Here is a 19,470-nt window from a genome sequence, read left to right on the forward strand (position 1 = left end):
TGAACTTGGATAGATTTAGCTCTTCTCAGCAATACAAGGATCTAAGACAATTCCAAAAGACTCATGATGGAAAATGCTATCCACATCCAGAGAAAGAACTATGGAGTCTGAATGCAGATTGAAGCATACTATTTTCACTTTTTTTTCTTTCTTATGGTTTTTCTCTTTTGTTTCGATTCTTCTTTCACAACATGACTAATGTGTAAATAAAAATGTTTGATATGATTGTACATGTACAGCCTATATCAGATTGCTTGCCATCTTGGGGAGGGGGGAGAGGAGGGAGAAAAAAAATGAAACTCAAAATCTTACAAAAGTGAAAGTTGAAAATTATCTTTATATGTAATTGAAAAAATAAAATACCATTAAGTGGGAGAGAAAAAGAAGGTGAAACAACACAGCACAAAAATCATCTCCATGCCATCATGGCTTAATAGAGTAGAACTTTACTGGAGGCAGACTGCTTATCTGTTCACTTAGTCTACCTTCTTAATAAAGATTTACTGTTTGTAGTTGGCATTTAGGGTTTTCACAGTCCCACATGGCTTTGATCCAGGTTGATTTTCTACTTTATTGATACTTTGGTACCAAATGTAAGTTAGAACTTTTTTTAAAGCTTTGCTTGGCTAACAAAAAGTAGACATCTGCATTTGATTTTCAGCACACTCAGTTTCAGGGTAAGTCATTCAATTAGAAAAGTATGCCTTCAACACTTTCTGACTGGACATCTTGCTGGGGGCCCTTCTTTCCATAAAACTAGCTTAGCTCACAGAAAGAAAGATACTGAAGACTACGCATCAGAATAAGAGCAATTTGTTTACATTCTGCCAGGTCGTACATATTGGTTTTATATGGAAGAGAACTGAAACAGGATTGTGAAAACTAGATGTAACTATATAAGAAAACTTAATGATATAAGAAAAATAAATGATACATAAACTTGATATAAAATACATATGATATTTAAACTTGATGTAAGAAAAAAAGATAAATCTAGAAGGATGTCACTTTCTAGCTTTTAATAAGCCAAAAAAACCCCTCCCCAAACACTTAATTCATACAAAACAACAGTTCTGCTCTTTTCCCTAATTTTAAAACCTTTGTCTATGAATTGGTATGTAAAATTGTGTCCAAAGACAAAGTTCTCTCCTCTCAATTCTATAAGGCCCCAAAATCTTATTTCCTTTTGCTGTTTTCTCCTGCAACAGACCTTCCCAGGCTTGAATATGTTCCTTTGGGCAAATCAAATCAATAAATATTTATGGAAGGTCTATTATTTTCAAGGGACTGTCCTAAGACCTGTTTGATGGCCAAGAACCAAAGCTTTCAAGTTTGAGACCTCTCATCAGGAAGTGGAATTTTGTCTTAAATTAAAAATGGTCATGGTAGAATTGAGGTGGGGTTCATTCTAAATCTGGAATTATTAGGCTTCTTTCCCTCAACTTTAGCTTAGTAGACAAGGCAGCATCCCCCATTTTCTGATGATCTGTTTCTAACTTTGCCCTGGGCATTGGTGAGGGTGGCTGAGAGGGAAGAGAAAGAAATGCAAACAAACTCTGGGAGATAGTCTGCTTCCAACAAACAGAAAAGCTTCCTTATGAGTCATACATAATTAAGCTAACACTTCATTTTTTAGGTTAGCAAGAAAAAGGCTCCTTCTGCTCTGTACTTAGGATTAGGGCACATAAGTAAGAGCAAAATTCTTGGCTCTTTAAGTGGACATGGCTGTCAGATCACTCCACTGGAAGTATCTAGGCTTTCAGTCATACAGCATCATTGGGAAATGAGGAAGCCCCAATTTACAAATTTTTTAGTTAACCAAAGGTTGCCACAGCTTTTAACACTGATGTTTTTATTGTATTCTAAATATTTTGTTGTTGTTGAAGAGGAAGAGGAGGATAATGATAATAATAATTGTTCGTATTCATATAATACTTTGAGGTTTACAAAGCACTTTACCAAAAAAATGTCCCAGGTAATTTCCTCCCTGACCCAAACTGTCCCCCCACAGCAGTGGCCTCGGGGTAGCTCAAGGTGGGTTTCTCCCACCCCCAGCTGAATTTGTTATAAGCAATTGATCTGAATGTGTCTTTTGTGCCACTTGTCCATGGCACAAAAATCACTAGTTCTAGCTCTGTCACAGATAACCTGAAGTATGCTAACAATAATTTTAATCTCTTCTTGATGATTAAAAGTGATCAATGTAAACCTTCTTGTCTATGCTGTGATATAGTAAGGCCATTAGAGGTTAGTAAGATGTATGGGGATATTGGCTCCAAACTAATCAGAGATTATAACTCTGATTCCTCCTCCTTTCCTATCAGTTTTTAGGGTATCACCTTCTGCCAAGCCCCAGTGCTGATGCTTCAGAACTCTTCTATCAAGTCAAGTCAAAAGGCATTTACTCTATCAATGTGATACAACCTAGGCAAAACCAAATGCTTCAAGGGAAATCAGATAACAAAGCCTATTTAATGCTCCTTGTTAATAATTCCACATGACCTTGGAAAAGTGATTTACCCTCTCTTAGCTCCACTTTCCTTATCCTTAAAATAGCATGGCAGGTCTAGATGACCTTTAAGGCTATTTCCCACTCAGAACTGAGCACCTCTCCTCTCTATGAAGTGTGTGTACTTTGTGAAAGATATTTTCTTTGTGCAAAGAAGACCTCTTGGTGAATGTCTGCCAAATATATAAATGTGTATATACATATATATATAATGTACATGCATATATACATACACATATATTATTATATATATGTATAAGAAAAATAATATAGTCTTGTCAACTCAGTTTCTATAGTCACCAGTTTTCATCATAGATAATGAAGTTTCAGGGCAGCTAGGTAGCACAATGGATAGAATGTTGAACCTGCAGTCAGGAAGACTCATCTGACCTCAGACCCTTACTAGCTGTGTGACCCTGGACAAGTCATTTAACCCTGTTTGCCTCAGTTCCTCATCTGTAAAATGAGCTGGAAAAGGGAATGGCAGACCACTCCAGTATCTCTGCCAAGAAAACCCCAAATGGGGTCACGAAGAATCAAACATGAGTGAAACAACTGAACGAAAAATGAAGTTTCAATATAATAGCAAGGTATTTAACTATAAATTGCACCCATATCTCTATAAGGGGGGAACAAATCCATGAAAGGACAGATTCCATTGGCAAGCAAAATTTGCCCATCTCTTGGGGGCTTTAAATAGATAAATTCTGGGAAGTTTGAGGTAGTAATAGCTCAGGAAAACTTCAATGGAAGGGGAAAAGGAGTGGGATTTCTCCTTTCTCCGCCTCTTCCATTCACCTTCCTCCCAGGGATACCAGCAGGAGAGACACACACACACACACACAGAGACAGACAGACAGAGAGACAGACCCCATTTAGCTGTTCAAGAATTCATTGGTACAAGCGAGTTCAAGGTATGACCAATCACAGGTATATATTCCAGACACACACAGATACAGAAAAGCAGTCACATGAGAGTGGAAGCAGCTTTCAGGAGCACGGCCCCTGGCAGTGGAGAAGAGGGTCAGCTTCGGAGAAAAGCAGACCCTGAAAACTCAGCTAAGCAATTTGTCCAGCACAAATGCTCCCCGCCTTCCAGTTTCCTTACCTTTAGAAACAATAGACTGAGTGTCAAGAGATCTGGTTTCCTATGATGGCTATGTCACTAATTTGCCATTTGAGCTGAGGTAAACTAGTTTTTTCCTCTCCTTTTCCTCATCTATAAAATGAAGATCTTGGACTAAATAATCTCTAGTGTTCCTTTCATTAACTGAATAGCAGCCTGAGGTTATGATGGGTCAAAATAAGAAAAGATAGGTTTGGAACAGAGGGCAGAGCCCAGACAGAACCAGCCTGAGCAGGTGTCAGGAAATAGAGGGCAGAAGGCCATCCGTGGTAAATTTCACCTAGATAGTACCTACCAATGTTGCTGTGGTCTACATTTGGAATAATATTGGTACAGTGCTTTTTTAAAGCCTTAAAAATCCATACAAACACCAGTAGCTGTCATTACCATTATTCTTCATCATTTTGCCTCATCTATCACCTGCTTGCATATGTTTCTCACTTAAAAAGAAGTAGGGAAAAGAGTGGAACATAATTTGCATTTTTTAGCCAAAAAACAGACGACTTCCAAAATTCCTGCATATTTGCTTCTCCGTAAGGGGAAACTGCTACAACTCCTGGGGGAAAACAGTCCTTCCATTCTGCCATTTCAGCTAAGATGATCAGTTTCCAGTTAGTTAGCACTCCTCCCTTTTTCTGGGCTGCGTCATTGTCATGGGAGCAAGGAAGGGAAGAACGCAAGTAGGATCTGGGAAAGAGCCTAGTCTTATCCCACAGCTTAAAGGAGGAATAGTGTGAAAGCCATTAACTGTTTATGGCATGAGCCTTTTCCTACATACTTCATATCTTTGTGTCTATCTATCTATGGCAGCTAAGTGGCACAGTAGATAGAATGCTGGACTTGAAGTCAGAAAGATCAGAGTTCAAATCCAGTTTCAGACACTTACTAGCTGTGTGACTGTGGGCAAGTCACTTAATTCTGTTTGCCTCAGTTTCCTCATCTGTAAAATGAACTGGAGAAGGAAGTGGAATCCAGTATCTTTGCCAAGAAAATTCCAAAAGGGGTCATAGTTGAAAATGATTGAAACAACTGAAGAACATTCTCATTCTCTCTCTCTCTCTCTCTCTCTCTCTCTCTCTCTCTCTCTCCACATACATATGTATCTACATGCTTGCACACACAATTGTGACCAAGTACCCCTGCCCATCCCCTCAGGGCTGGGTCTGTTTAATTATAATTGCAGGCACAGCAGATGTCAAATACAGCAACTGTTTGCTAAGAGTTTGATCCACTATCATCCAGTAACCAGAGCTCCAACATATGGAGCATGTCTTCCAGTGCTAAAGGAATATTTTGCCTCCAGAGACATGACAGGTGAGGAAAACCTTTACCCTGTGAATACTCCTCTCTCAAAAGTCAAACCTCTACTAAGAAAGCAAAGTTTTAAAAAAAGAAGTAAATAACAGAGAATTCCAACAAAAATATCAATTTTGCCCAGCAGGATTTTTTGAAATGAATAATCCAGATATTGCCTAATTATGCCATTGTGTTGAGTTTACAGAGCCTCTTATATGATTCTTCTCCCCTTCCCCACTACATTTTAGTGTTTACCTAAAAAAATTATTTTGTCTATACTTATTTAAACACATGCTTTGTCCCTCGATGATAATGTCTTCCCTTTGAGATTATATCCAGTTAATCTTGTACGTATCTTGCTTCTTAGATGGTTGTCTAACTGTTGACTCCCCATTAGATTGTGAGCTCTTGGAGGGAAGGGACTGTTTTTGGATTTCTTTGTATGCTGAGCATGTGTAGAACAGTGCCTGGCGCATAGAGGGGCTTCATAAATGCTTGTTTCCTGATGTCCCTTTTCTGTCTACTCAATAACACTTCTCCCCAGCCCAAGGCCTTTCCGAGCAGCTCTGTGCTTTTAGGCACTAAGGCACTAGGCTCTCTAAGCACTATAAAATGCATCCAGGCCAGTGAAAGAGGCCTTCGAATCCATTTTAAAAATCAAAGTCAGTTAAGATGGATGTCAGGAAACAAGGCTCCACAGAGGAAGAGACCCTGGAGCTCCAGGCTCTGGAAACCTTAGGATGTTGCCAGGCCTCTTAGGGTTACAGATTTAGTGCAGGAGAGGACCTTAGTGGTCATGGAATGGTAGATCTAGAGCTGAAGGTTATTCCTGAAACCATTTAGTCCAGCTTCCTCAGGAAACTGAGGCAGTGGGGGGAGTTAGAGGAGAGGTAGAGTTACTTGACCAAGGTCATACAGGCGTGTCAGTTGTGGGATCTGAAGCCAGAGCCAATGCTCTTTACACCTACGTGGACAAGTTCAAGTCACTTCCGTTAACAGATAAAGAGCTTGAGGTCTGTAGAGGTTAGAGATGTGCTCAAAGTGACCCAGATAGGTTGCAAGGCAGGATTGGAACCCACATCCTCTGACTCCAAAGCCATAGTTCTTTTCAACTGCCAATCAATCTTGCTCCCTAGGGAGCCTTATGGAGCTTTCTGCCCAGGGAAAAAGTACAAGTGCTGACTCCTAAATTTTGACACCTTGGGACAAAGCCCCAGGTGGCCCTGCCCTAGATGAGGCTCTACCTAGGCCCTGCTCCAGAGTCTGAATTTTCTAAGTCAGATACTTCTTGGCCCTAAAGTACTGAAGGCCTGGCCTCTTAGAGGCAGCTGGGTGGTGCCATAGTGCATAGAGCACTGGGCCTGGAGTCAGGAAGACCTCAATTCAAATTAAGCCTCAGCCACTTGCTAGCTGTATGACCCTGGGCAAGTCACTTAACTGTTTGCCTCAGTTTCCTCAACTGTGAAATGGGGATAATAATAGCACCTACATCCCAGGGTCATTGTGAGAAGGAGGAGGAGGAGAAGCCTCAGGCACTTCCAAGGCACCATGCTATTCCCCTCCTTTCTCTCTCCTGAAATGCAAGAGCCTTCTACGCCTTATTTCTAACGAGTTTGTCAGATCCACTCAATTCAATTAAACAGCTATTGAGCATCCACTATAAGCAAAGCAATAGATACAAAGATAACGAATAAGACAATATCTGCCTTCCTGAAGCCAAGTTTAGTGGAAGGTTGGAGATAAGCTTTATGTAAATAGATGTCACAGAGCCAAGGGTGAAAGTGTGGAATATAGAAATGATGAGCTGCTTGGAGAAGGAAAAGCAAGAGGGATCAGGAAATGGCGGTCCTGTTATTGGCTCTCTTTGAATTTGGGTGACTTCAAGGCCAGTGCTCTTTCCTCTACCTAACATCACATTTCCATCCTGATCATAAGACAGTGGCGTTGGTTTTTTTTTTCTTATTCATTGACTTGTTGTGTGTGTAGAATAATAAAATCAATCATTTTGGACTCAGAAATCTCAGTAAGTAGATTTTTTTTCTGTTAGAAAGTCCATGCATGTGAAACCTACTTCAAGCTCCCGACCTATAGGATGGCCCCTCTGCTCCTTTTCCTCGTGATACTCCTCATCACTTTCATCAGTGATGGTACTCCCTTCACTCGTGCAGATCACAACCCTTCTGGGACTTCATAGACTACGTTCATGTGTTGCTGTGGCTGAAAAATTCATCCTTTGGCTGCCAACCTACTGTTAACTAACTAATTAATTAATTAATTAATTGAACATTTATTGAGAGTTTGCTATTCTCCAGAAACTGTGTTAGGTGCAGGGATACAAATAACAAAACTAAATAAAACAGTCCTGGGACTCGTGGAGCCTGTATTTGATTAGGAAGATACAACCCATGTCCATTTCAGTAAATATTTGGAAGAAAGAGGGAACAGTAACAGCTGGAGGAGGGAAAATCAGGAATGGCTTCATGGAGAACATGACACCAGAGTCCTAAACTTTGCATGAAGACAAGGACTCTGAATGGCCGAGAGGAGAAAGCAATGTGTTCTACTTAGGGAAGACAGTTTCTTTGAAGCATACAATAGGTCATTTGTTAAATTTTGGGTGTGAGAATTTGCACCTCAGAAATGGGCAGATGCTACAAATTGGGGCTTGATTTCTTGTTTTGCTCATTGTCTAGACTTAAGAAAATGAGGGAGGAAATGCTAATAATGAAAATTAAACTTTCCATCTGTTAAACATTTGCCAGCACACCTCTGAGGTCGAATGTTATCTTTGGGGAACAGCTGTAAGTACAGCTTGTATAGGATGAAAACTGTGTGATGGGGATTAATTAAAAATAAAGCTAGAAAGAGGACTCATGATGAAATATGCTATCCAACTCCAGATGAAGAGGTAATGGCTTTGGAGTGTAGATTGAAACCTTTTTTTTTTTCATGGCTAAAGCAGGATTTTTTTTTTTTGCTTGACTATATTTTTAACAGGTTTTGTTTTTGTTTTTTGCTTTTCCGTTGGGTGAGGAAGGGGAAGAGGGAGTGAGAGAATTTAGAATTTAAAATAAAATAAAACTGAATAGAAAAAAATAGAAAGTAAATTGGGCCAAGTGTGTGGAGGGCCTTAAATACCAGGAAAAAGTGTGTATTTTCTCCTGGAAACAATAAGAAACTGCCAATGGCTTTCAAGCAGGGTAATGATATGGTCAAATCTTTCTCTTTGGAAGATTAAATTGACAGCTGTGTGGAAAATGTCATTTTATGGTCAGGAAAGAGACCAGAAACAGGGAGACCAATTAAGAGAGTACCATGGTCTGGGGGCCATCTCCAGTCATCCTGACCTACATCTGGCCACTGGACCCAGATGGCTCTGGAGGAGAAAGTGAGGCTGGTGACTTTGCACAGCCCTCCCTCACTTAAATCCAATTCACTTGAAAGTCATGGCATCACCTTCCTGATGTCGTGGTCCTCTTCAAGAACAAAGGACAAGCAACAACCATCAAAATAGTCTAGGTAAGAGATTATGATGGCCTAAAGTGAGGTTGTGTCTGAGTGAAAGAAATGAACTGACATGAGAGATACTGCAGAAACAGAATTAATAGGACGTGGATCTGACTGGATATTGGGGAAACAGTGAGAAAGGGTGAAGGATCTAGGATAATTCTGAGGTTGTGAACTTAAGTGACCTGGTAATTGGTATCTACAACAGAAATAGGGAAGTTTGGAGGCAAAATGGGATTAGGAAAGAGGATGATGAATCCCATTTTGTATATGATGACTTTGAGATGTTAATGGAACATCCAAGTGAATATATCTAGTAGGTCACTGAAAATATGGAAATAAATTATGTCTGGATCATGTGCCCAGAAGTGAAAATTGGATCTATGGGAGAAAATGTAGGTGGAAGCGAAGGCAAGAGAAGGAAAGTCTATCCACACCTACTCAACAATTACTTTAACTGAATTGACTAGTTACTTTGGTATTTTATAGAAACAACCTAAGATAACCTATCTATTTTCATTGTTCAGACAGCGTGGTATAGTGGACAGAAAGCTGGCCTCCAAACCTGGAAGACCTAGGTTCAAAGCTCACCTCTGACACATACTGGCTGTGTGACTCTGGACAAATTACTTGACCTCTCAGTGTTCTAGGCAACTCTCTAAGACTGTATGTAAGCTGCAAAGAAAATGTCGACTTGTATGGATAGAAGGACTTTCTTCACCAAGGAATTTCCTGTATCAGTGAAATCTTAGGTCCAGTTCGTATGTTCTATCACCTGTTCTCCATGCAGGCTGCCTAATAAGCTTAATCTAAGTAGTGAGTGAGATGACTGATTCTTTCTCAGTCTCCTGAACTAGTGTTGGACTTCTACCTGATAATCATCTTCCCATAGAATATCTATGCTCTCTATTTCCACTCCTAACATGTGTCCCCTTGCTTACTCCATATCTGTATAATTTCTTGCTTTTCTCCATGCCCACATCACTCCTGCTCCTACCAAATCAAAATTATAGCAATAGAGACTCACTGAACATGTGTTTATGATCAAGACATTGTTATTGACACAAACTGTGTCAATGAAGTATCAGACACAGTATCTGCCTTCAAGAAGCTTATCATCTTGTTAGGAGGATGAGATAAATACTTGAAGAGCTAACAAAGATTTATTTGGTAGTTCAAGAAGACAATAATAAGAAAAGATGTCACAAAGAAGTATGTGATTGATTGACACATGAATTATATAGATAATAGTTTAGACTAGCAAGAAATGTCAAAGACTTTAGGTGAAATCTGAACTGAGTTTTAAAAGTAGATTTTGGGTAGATAGAGAGAAAGGGACAGGGAATTACAAGAAAATGGAATAAGAGAAGTCCAAGCTTAAAAGCGAAAGGTACAGGATGAGTTTGGGGACCATAAGTAACTCATTTTGACTAAAATGTAGGCCTTGTGTAGGGAAGTAATAGCTTTAATAGATTAAACGGCACTATGACTTTTGGGACACCCTGTACTTTGGTTCTTGCTAGGCCTCAGTAAATATCCTTTTGTAAAAGCTAATTGATGTTAATTGGTCAATTAATATTAAGGAGAGATCAGCTTGTCAAACTGTTGAATGATATTGGAGAGAATACACCAGATGAGATTTGTGAACAATAGTATTAGAGAATCCACTGATTCCTCAGGGCAACCCTTAGAACCATGAGGAAAGGAGTAGCCATGCTCTGGGGAACCAATCTGCCAGTGCAAGGGGAGTTGGGAAAATGAACCCCAGAGCTTGCCCTACATTCAGAAAAGATATACATCTCAAGGGATTGGTAGGATTTCCTAGTGAAGATCCAATAAACAACTGAAAATTAGATGAGAGATGGTCTGAGAGGTCAGACATGGAGATAAAGTTTTTCTACAAATGAGCCAGTGAATCAAAACAACCAAATCTTTTGGTCCTGTCCAATTTATCAGCATTCACACAAACCAGAACCATCATATTAAGTGATTAACATACACCTATAGTAGTCCTATGTACAATACACTGTGTTCATACAGTGATCTGCACTAATATTGAAACTGAAAATTTCAATCAAATTGCTATTTTTTTGAAAATTGAACATTTTTACTTCTTGATAATTAAATACATTCCTTTTATAAAAACATGATGATAGCACAAATAAAATGGAAGAAAAGCAACCTACTTATTTTGTCCAATTGTCTCGAAATCTTTCACAGTAATGCCGAGAGCAGATGAAAAGTCCAATGGTATACCCTTCAAGTCAAATTCAAATATCTGTGCACAGAAAAGTTTTTTTATAAGTTAGATTATTTAAGGGACGAGAAAGATTAGCTGTAACAATGTAACAAGTCATATAACTATTTTCACTAGTGATATTCCTGTGTACTACTTAAAATTCTTACCAAAGTATGACACAGAGGTGTCCTAAATATGTTGATTTTTTTTTTGTTTTCCTTGAGATACTTTGAACATAAGCAAATTAACAATCCAAGTTATCCACCATTATATACTCAAGTTGCAGGACATTCAAACTGAAGAAGACTTGGGGAAATATAACTAGGATCTTGGGCTATTTAAAGATTTGTGATATGGAAAAGCGAGAAAAGTAATTCTGTGTGGCCCCAAGGGTTAGACCTAGAACCAATTAATGCAAAAATGGAGGTGGGGGGGAGGGTAGATTTTGACTCAGTATAAGGAATACCTTCCAAATAGTCTTAGAACTATTCAAAAGTGGAATGGACTTTGCCTGGAGACAGTAAGTCACCCATCACTGAAATTCTTACAACAGACAGGGCATAACCAGTTGTTGAATTTCTCTAGAGGAGATCCATGCTTTAAAGAGCTAGATGACCTCTAATCTCTTTCAACTCTAAGATTCTATAGTTTCACATTTTCTCATGTAATAATTTTACTTTGAAAAAGGTGATATGAAAATATCTTTTAAAATTGAAAAGTGTCAGTGGTGAAAATAAAATTTTAACAGATTTATACAGTGAAAGGAAAGATTAGAGCATTACATTTCTGACTTATAGCATCCAAGATATTCAACAAACTAAGTAGCCATAATACCTAACAGAGTTCCTCAACTCCTGTCATATTTGGGTGTGAGTGTGAATAGGTAGGAGCCATGAATATGGGAAGAGATACATGTTAGGGCACAAAAAGCAGATCAATAACTGAGATATTTTATTTCAAAATAAAAATAACCCAAATCATTTATGGGACTCTCACCCGTTGCCAAAGAATCTACCTTTTTTGCCTCTCTTTTAAATGGTTCATTGTCAACTTCTATTTCACATCTGTCCTTCTAGGATTGGTGATTTCATAATTTGGGAATGAGTCTATTGATACAGATCATAACCCCTCCATGATTTATTCAGTAGATTTTAAGAGTTGCTGTGGATGACAAATTCACTGACCTCAAAACCAATCTGGCAATGTACCTGTGAAAATCTAGTTCTAGATGACAGACATGAAGTCCAGCATAGGCCACCTACTAGAATAGCTTGGTAGAAACTTCCAAGTTCGTGCCTGCATAACCTTCAACGAATTCAGGGTTCACCTCCACACCCCATGAGGTATCAGATTGTCATTTTCCGATGATAGGAAATGGCTCTCATAGCTCATTTTGGAGTACAACCACAAATGAGAATGTTGGAGGAAAGAATTTCACTTTCATTTTTTTTCTGTCTATAGAGTCTCAATTATAATATTGTAATTAGAAATTCACTTCGTAAATGTGCTAATTAAAAATATATTTGTTTTAGGAACTAATTGCAATATGCTCCCACAATTTGTACGTGATACAGAGTGAGCAAGTGTGTATATACACAGAAATTCTGTCCGTTACAAGATCAGTCTGCAAATGGCCAAGTGAGCTCTGAGGAGATTTGGACAACCACTTATAGAGAGTTATTAAAAATTAAAAGCAGTGCCAATGTATTTTCAAAATGGTAAATAGTAAGACTAATGTTGAGTTACCCTGACCCAGAACAATGAACTCACATAGCTAAGTAACGGCATTAAGCTGCCAACTTTAAAACTGGCAATTGTTACTACTTAAAATATTTTTTGGTTATTTGGAGAGTGTTTTTCCTTCTTGGGGAAAGTGTGAAGAAGTTTTCAGATTCTCTCAGCTGGATGTAAATTTGTAGAGGGGAGGTTTAAGCATGTATGTAAATTAGCTTAAAATCATGAAGTCATTCATTATTGTTTTTCTTAATGGATATTCTTTCCTTTTTATTTTCACAGACTCACAGATTTATAGCCAGAAGTGATCTTAAAGATCATCTGGTCCAAATCCCTCATTTTATAGACAAGAAAACTGAAGTTCAAAAAGGTGAATGGTCTCACAGAGCCTTAATTCAAATTGAGGTCCTTTGAATGCACATCCAGCAGTCTTTCCTCTCTACTATGTCACCTCTCCTTAAAAAAAAATCAAGTTGGTAAAAGTAGAGAAAAACCTAGTCAGTACACAGAGCCCAATTCTGTAAATAATCAATCAAAGATTTAGAGCTGAAAAGGATCTTCTAGGTCATCTAGTCCATTTTTTTGGCTTTACAGATGAAGACACTGAGGACCTGAGAGTTAAGAGATTTACCTAAAGTTACAAAGGCACAAAATGACAGAGCCAGAATTCAAATCCAGGTCCATTGACTGCAAATCCAATGTTCTTTCTGCTATACCAAACTACTTCTCAATAGCCTATACCATTTTTGGGGGGACGATCTAGGGGATGAGTAGAGAGGTGGATCTAGACTTTGATTTTATTGGTATAGGCAACTCCCAGATATGGAAGCTCCCTCCACAGATACAGATTGATAAGTCCTAACTCATAACTTAGCATCTTAGAGAGTTTCTTGGAGCACTGAGAGAGACAGGCTAGGTGACTTGCCCAAGGTCACACTACCAGAGGGTACCAGAGTCAGGACTTGAACCCTGGTCTTCATGACTCCAACGCCAGCTAAAACACCATTCTGCTTCTCCGTATTTATTAAAAACACTAACATAATTCATTCAGAATGTAATATATAGATATTTCTTGATTATCTATCTATCTATCTATCTATCTATCTATCTATCTATCTATATACACACAAAATAGATATCGCCAAATAAAAGCATTTGTCAAATGATGGCAGTTTGTTAATTTTGGAGATGCTCTATATAGGATTCTTCATCCTAGACTAGCTTTACCCCATTGTCAAGTATATTCCTGGGCTGCCTCCCCTCCTCCTCATTGCTTACTCAATGAATGCTAAGGGAAAGCAAAATAATTTCAATGTTCACTAAACAAAACAATTAAGAACATAAATTAGCTACAAAAATAACTTTATAATTCATTCCAACACCAAATAGTCAACCAGTGAACATTTATTTAAGGTCTACTATGTTCCAGAAATCTTGCTAAGCCCTGAGAAAATTGCAACCACTTTCAGATCATTTGCTATGTTCCATCACCTACACCACCATCTCCTCTCCATTATTTTCCTTCAGGGTCAAAGCATTGAGTTCTGCACATAGTAGGTACATGTTGAATTGAATACTATGGAGAAAGAGAGTCAACTATGAATTTGGAGAGAGAATCACAAGAGGGCATTATGTTTAAATCAAGTAAAGGCAATTGTTGGGGGAAGGCAGGGAACTATCAGATAAATTCACGAATTAAAGTTCTCTATACAGTTCTATTATGCAAGATAATCCTTTGTTGTCTCAAGACAATCTCTTTCCCATGATGACAATAGTAGGTGTTAGTTTGCTTTGACTGTAAAGTTCTGGAGGGATCCAGAGGCTCCCTTAAAACATGCTTCTAGGTTTTGTTTCTAAATATGGGATGTTCAGATGTTCTTTTCTAGTCTGAGATGTTGGTACCATTCTACTCTACAGCTTTCCTAGCCCTCTTAGATCATGTCCTAGTCCATGACTCCCTGGACAAGATCGTACTGCAGTGACCATGTGGACACCACCTTTGCCCCATTCTTTGGAGTCTATGGCACCATAATACCTTAAATCTTGCTCCCTTCCCCACCTCCATCAGTTTCTCTCATCTATTCATTTTGCCTGAAGGTTATTCTCTATCTTCTTGAGATGAGGCTTCTTTGCCTATAGTTCTTAGTTGGCCCCAAAGGCAGGCACTATCTTTCTCTGGGGTCCTTCTTTATTGCATCATCCATCTCTCTTCAGTGTTGATTCCCTGTTTCTTTTAGTTTCAAAGTTTATGTTTCCTTATGGGTTTCCTATCTAATTCTTTCTTCTTGCCTATAGGACACCCCTAGGTTTCAGGTCACATGAAGAGTTAAGATAAACTGACAGTTTTTGAGCTCAATGAATAATCAAGAGAATGAATCATAAGATTATTTTTGTTGTTAATTATTTCAAGTAGTTTTTTAGTTGATTCTCTAGGATTCTCTAAGTATGCCATCATATCATCTGAAAAGAGTGATACTTTTTTCCCCATTGCCTGTTCTAATTCCTTCAATTTATTTTTCTTCTCATTGCTATAGATAACATTTCGAGTACAATACTGAATACTAGTGATGATAATGGGCATCCTTGCTTCACCCCTGATCTTACTGGGAAGTCTTCTAGCTTATCCCCATTATAGATAAGGCTTGCTGATGTTTTAGATAGACACTACTTAATAAGATTATTTTTGTCATAGCTTTTATTTCTAATAATTCTGGCCTCTTATCACCAGTTCTGAGCACTTCTCCAGGTTATCTTTAGGGGATTTTATTCAGCTGTACTGTAGGGGAGGGATCTCCTAAAATCCTATCATTACAGTTTTATCAAATCCCCCATATCTTTAAAAGTACAGTAAGTGGTCAACAGAACTAGAATTAGAAATTATTGAACCCAGAACAATTAGTTGAGGGATAGGGAGAAACATGGTCATGGTGGCACAGAAATCAGTCTAATTATAAGTACAGTCATACTGTAGACAGGGGTGGCCTGTCTACCACAGCGTCTAGATGAAGCTTCCATGGGAATTTAAGGACAAGGTGTGGAGAAAGGGATGCCATGGCTAAGATAGAGTACTAGCAACAGAGGCCCAGAAAGAAATCCCACTGTGATATAGGGTTGGTGAAGAATCACTAGGTAAGGCACAGGGATGGCAGTTATAGTGTGGAGCAAGTGACTCCTGGATGTCAGCATCTGAGGAGCAAATCCCTCATCTCCCCATGCAGACCAAGGGGTAGAAAGGTTGCTTCTTCACAACCTTGCCAATTTTTGACAGGTACTTATATCTTAATGAATACAGATGACTTTTAACCCAAATGAGTTATTAGAGCTGGCAATAGAAATGTTAACCAAGACCTTAATCGATGAATGAGTTACATCTTCTGCAAAGCTAACATTAGTCCCCTTAGGTTATCTATGTTCATATCAATGTGCCTGATTCTCCTTTTCCATTTATGTAGGCAGCTAGGTAGTACCTTGGATAGAATAGTGAACCTGAAGTTAAAAAGAGTTGAGTTCAAATGTGGTCTCACACACCAGCAATGAGACCTGGGCAAATCACTTAACCTGTATCTGCCTTGGTTTCTCCAACTGTAAATATTGGGATAATAATAGCATTTACCTCTAGGAGTTTTGGTGAGGATTAAAAAAGAATATCATGTAAATCTTAAATAAATTGTTGTTATTATTACTACCACAAGGAGCCCTACAGAGGAAGGGACCCACAAAACTTCCCCCGATGCACTGGTAGGGCAGAGTACACTGCCCTGATTCTCTCCTCAGAATTTTGAACAGAAACGCATGAACCTGAGGATGGCAGAAGCTTCCACAAGGCACCAGCTTCTAAGGAGTGTGTAGAGAAGCCTTAGAGCAAGCCCTTAGGGTCTTGATTGCTCTACTAGGACGGTAACTGGGAAGCTAGAGAATTGCTCTGCTCCTTCTGCAAGTGAAGGGGGAGAGGGCAGTACAGATTCTTCAATTCTACAACTAGTTTATGATCCATAGAAGAATTAGTTGCTGCATATATTTTAACAAAGATTAAGCTAAAAAGTCACCTCATTCCAGATAGGGTTGAGTTCATTATCAATTTTCTTTGTTTTCTTCTTCTCATCTGCAAATTAAGAAATGAAATATATCAATCAACCAGGAAATGTATGAAGTAACCATAAAAATAAATAAATAAATGCATTAACCAATTATCAATTACTGAAATACATTAATCAACCATTATTGAGAATGCTTGTGGATTGATTAGTTGATTGAGCCTAAACATGTCATCCCTGTCGTCTACATGTTGCTAAAGGAGGTGAGATTTCCCAGGAGCAAGGACTGTCATGCCTTTCTTTGTAACCCCAGTGCTTAACACAGTGCCTGCCACAAAGCAGGCACATCATAAATGCTCATTGACTAACTAGTGTGATGGGGAGCCACACATACAGACACATGGATGCTCCACATTTCCCATGTACGTTCACATTGACACAAAGTGACTGGGATTTTCCAGAAGAGATAGTATAACAGTAAACTAGAGGGAGGAAAGCCCCTTTGGATTCTCTTCTCTCCCAATCCACTGCATCCAACTCACATGCACCCTCCTGATGTTGTTGGTCCTTTTCAAGAATGAGGGACAACAACTTCATCAAAGACACAAATTCTCTCTTTTCCATTGACAGGTGACTACAATGTGGCATATTTATGAATCCCCCTCAAGTGAAAACAAGATGGCTCACCTTTTTTCTATTCTAGCTGGTAATATTTATTAAATGATTTTGTACAGAATCATAGAATGTCAGTGAACCTGGAAAGATCATCTAGGTCAGTCCTCTCTTTTCATAGCTGGAAAAACAGAAGGCCTAGAGGCGATACAACTTGCCCAATGTCATGCAGCTATTTAGTAAAGAACTTGAATGAGAATCCAATTCTTTGGACTTCTAATAGGAAATATTTCCCATTTCAATTCAAATGTAGCCATATACTGCAAAGCTATCACAAGTTGGTGAGTCAGAAGTGCCTCACTTGGATACTACAACTCCCTTGTGCATATCATTATGGAATCATGGAATCCCTGAGCTGGAAAGGACCTCCCACCTGACCCCAAATAGGAATCCCTTTTATACCATCCCCAACAAGGGTTCATTCAGCCTTTGCCTGCAAGTACAAAATCTCTACAATCTTTTCTTCATTCCTAACTCTGTGATGAAATTTCTCTTTTCATATTTTAGAGATTACTAAACAATTCCTGACTAGAGTTTCCTTTGTTCTAGTGTGGTCTGCATGTCCCATTTCCATGTATTTTTCTAATACAAAGATAAGCATTAAGTCTAATCATATCACTCTGTCTATCCATTTGCATTCTTCCGAGGGCTTAACATAACAATTCTATGACTCATTACCTTTACTTTACTAAGTATTAACTTTTGCACTTGCCTTGACACTGAACATTCTAAACTAGCCTCTAAAGTTCAATATGACCCCCAAATCATCAATTTATGTCTAAGTGTATAGTATTTATTTTCTGAGTTTGAACCTGCTTTGTGACCTACAGAACCCCAGTCACTGGCCTTGTTGTTTTGAGCAGGTAGGGCTTTCCTAGAACTTATCTTGGCATGTTCATGCTGACTATTCCTCTCCCTTACCAAACCTCAAAACTCAAAACAAACCTCTAAATCTGTGTATCTAATTACAATGAAAAAAATTTAGCTCTTGAGATAAGTGAATAAAACTATGTCAAAGGAAAGGAGCGTTTGCTTTAGCATTTCTCTGAGTGGGTTAAAAGGCTTCCCTTATCTGGAAGCATTCTCAGAGATTCCAGTAAAGAACCAGACACATCGACATGGAGTGCATACCACATACAGTGGCACTGCTATCTCTAAAAACTGTCTACACAAATTTAATCTGCTTTTATCTCCCATATTTTTACAGATGGGGGAATCGAAACCTAAGGAGGTTGAGTGACTTGCCCAAGATAACACTGGTAGCAAGTATCAGAGGTAAGATTCAAAACCAGGTCACTAATCAACAAGAGGAACTAAGTCAAAGATGCAGACATGGGATTGAGAGCAGGGAAGAAACAAGACAAGGACTGAAATAATAGAAGTGCAAAGAGGCAGTATCTTGAGCACAGAGGAAAAAGTTCAGTGCCTATTTACACATTCAGAGCAGGACCAACTACTAGGTTAACTTGCTTGATAGCAAGCCAAGTAGCTTCTGACCTAAGACACCTTGGCTAAGGATGAAAATAGACCCTGTTCCATTAAACGACACCAGAGTTGGATGTTAGAATTATAAAAGGGTAGGGAGTATATGTACATAATTATATCTGACTCCCCAAAAATATTTTATTTCTTGCTTTGCCATTTTCCTGGATTTCCGGGAAGAGTGGCAATGCCAATGGACTAACCTAGCCTGAGGAAAATCTTTGGGGAGTAACCAACCCTGCTGAAACTGTCCAATAAATTAATTATTCAATAAGCATCAATTAAGTATTCTTGGAGAATAAACACTTACATGAAGGTGTTTGTAATCCAATGGGGGTAGTTCATAATTTAATTGAATCTAATAAGTTAAGAATACTCCAACCTAGTGAATATTATAATCAAACAGTGTGTTGGGGCAAAAGGGAGAGGAGTCAGTTAGAGAAAGAGATGACTGTTGAATAGGTGGGGCTATTCACCTTCTACCCTGTTAGAAGCTGGGGAAATGAGACTTCCTGTTGCTTCTCTTGGTATTTCTCTGGCTGGCTCCCAGCTGATTCTTAGGGGCTAGAACAGGCTTCCTGGCCAGGAGAAAGCTACCTCATCCCACCCTTAAAAGGTTAGGCTTGATTATTTTGATTTTTAATTAGAATGATATATTGAAATATTGAATGAAATATTATATTTTCATTGGAAGTCTAGCCTCACATGTAAAGTAAGTCAAGCCAAAAAAAATGTTTGAGAGTTATTTTCTTATCTGCGGTTGTAAGGTCACATATTTCTATTACTCAGCTATTCAACTCCACTTATGTTTTCTTTAAAGGGTCAGAAGTTACAGACTACAAACGTTAGATTAAATTACAGGAAGCTCTCT

At 38.6% G+C, this 19,470-nt stretch overlaps 1 protein-coding gene across 2 annotated transcripts in view; it reads right to left on the reverse strand.

The window, feature by feature from the left end:
- The window catches only part of MYOF (myoferlin), a 159,016-nt gene that overhangs the window by 116,333 nt on the left and 23,213 nt on the right, over positions 1–19,470 (reverse strand). For both annotated transcript variants that reach the window (XM_027839784.1, XM_027839783.1), the window contains exons 2-3: positions 16,458–16,513; positions 10,625–10,716 (exon numbers count right to left, since the gene is read on the reverse strand). In XM_027839784.1, coding sequence (XP_027695585.1) covers positions 10,625–10,716; positions 16,458–16,513 — 148 coding nt within the window. The remainder of the gene's footprint in view (positions 1–10,624; positions 10,717–16,457; positions 16,514–19,470) is intronic.

This window comes from Vombatus ursinus, unplaced genomic scaffold, assembly GCF_900497805.2.
Source record: "Vombatus ursinus unplaced genomic scaffold, bare-nosed wombat genome assembly UNPS02014833.1, whole genome shotgun sequence".
Taxonomy (NCBI): Eukaryota; Metazoa; Chordata; class Mammalia; order Diprotodontia; family Vombatidae; genus Vombatus; species Vombatus ursinus.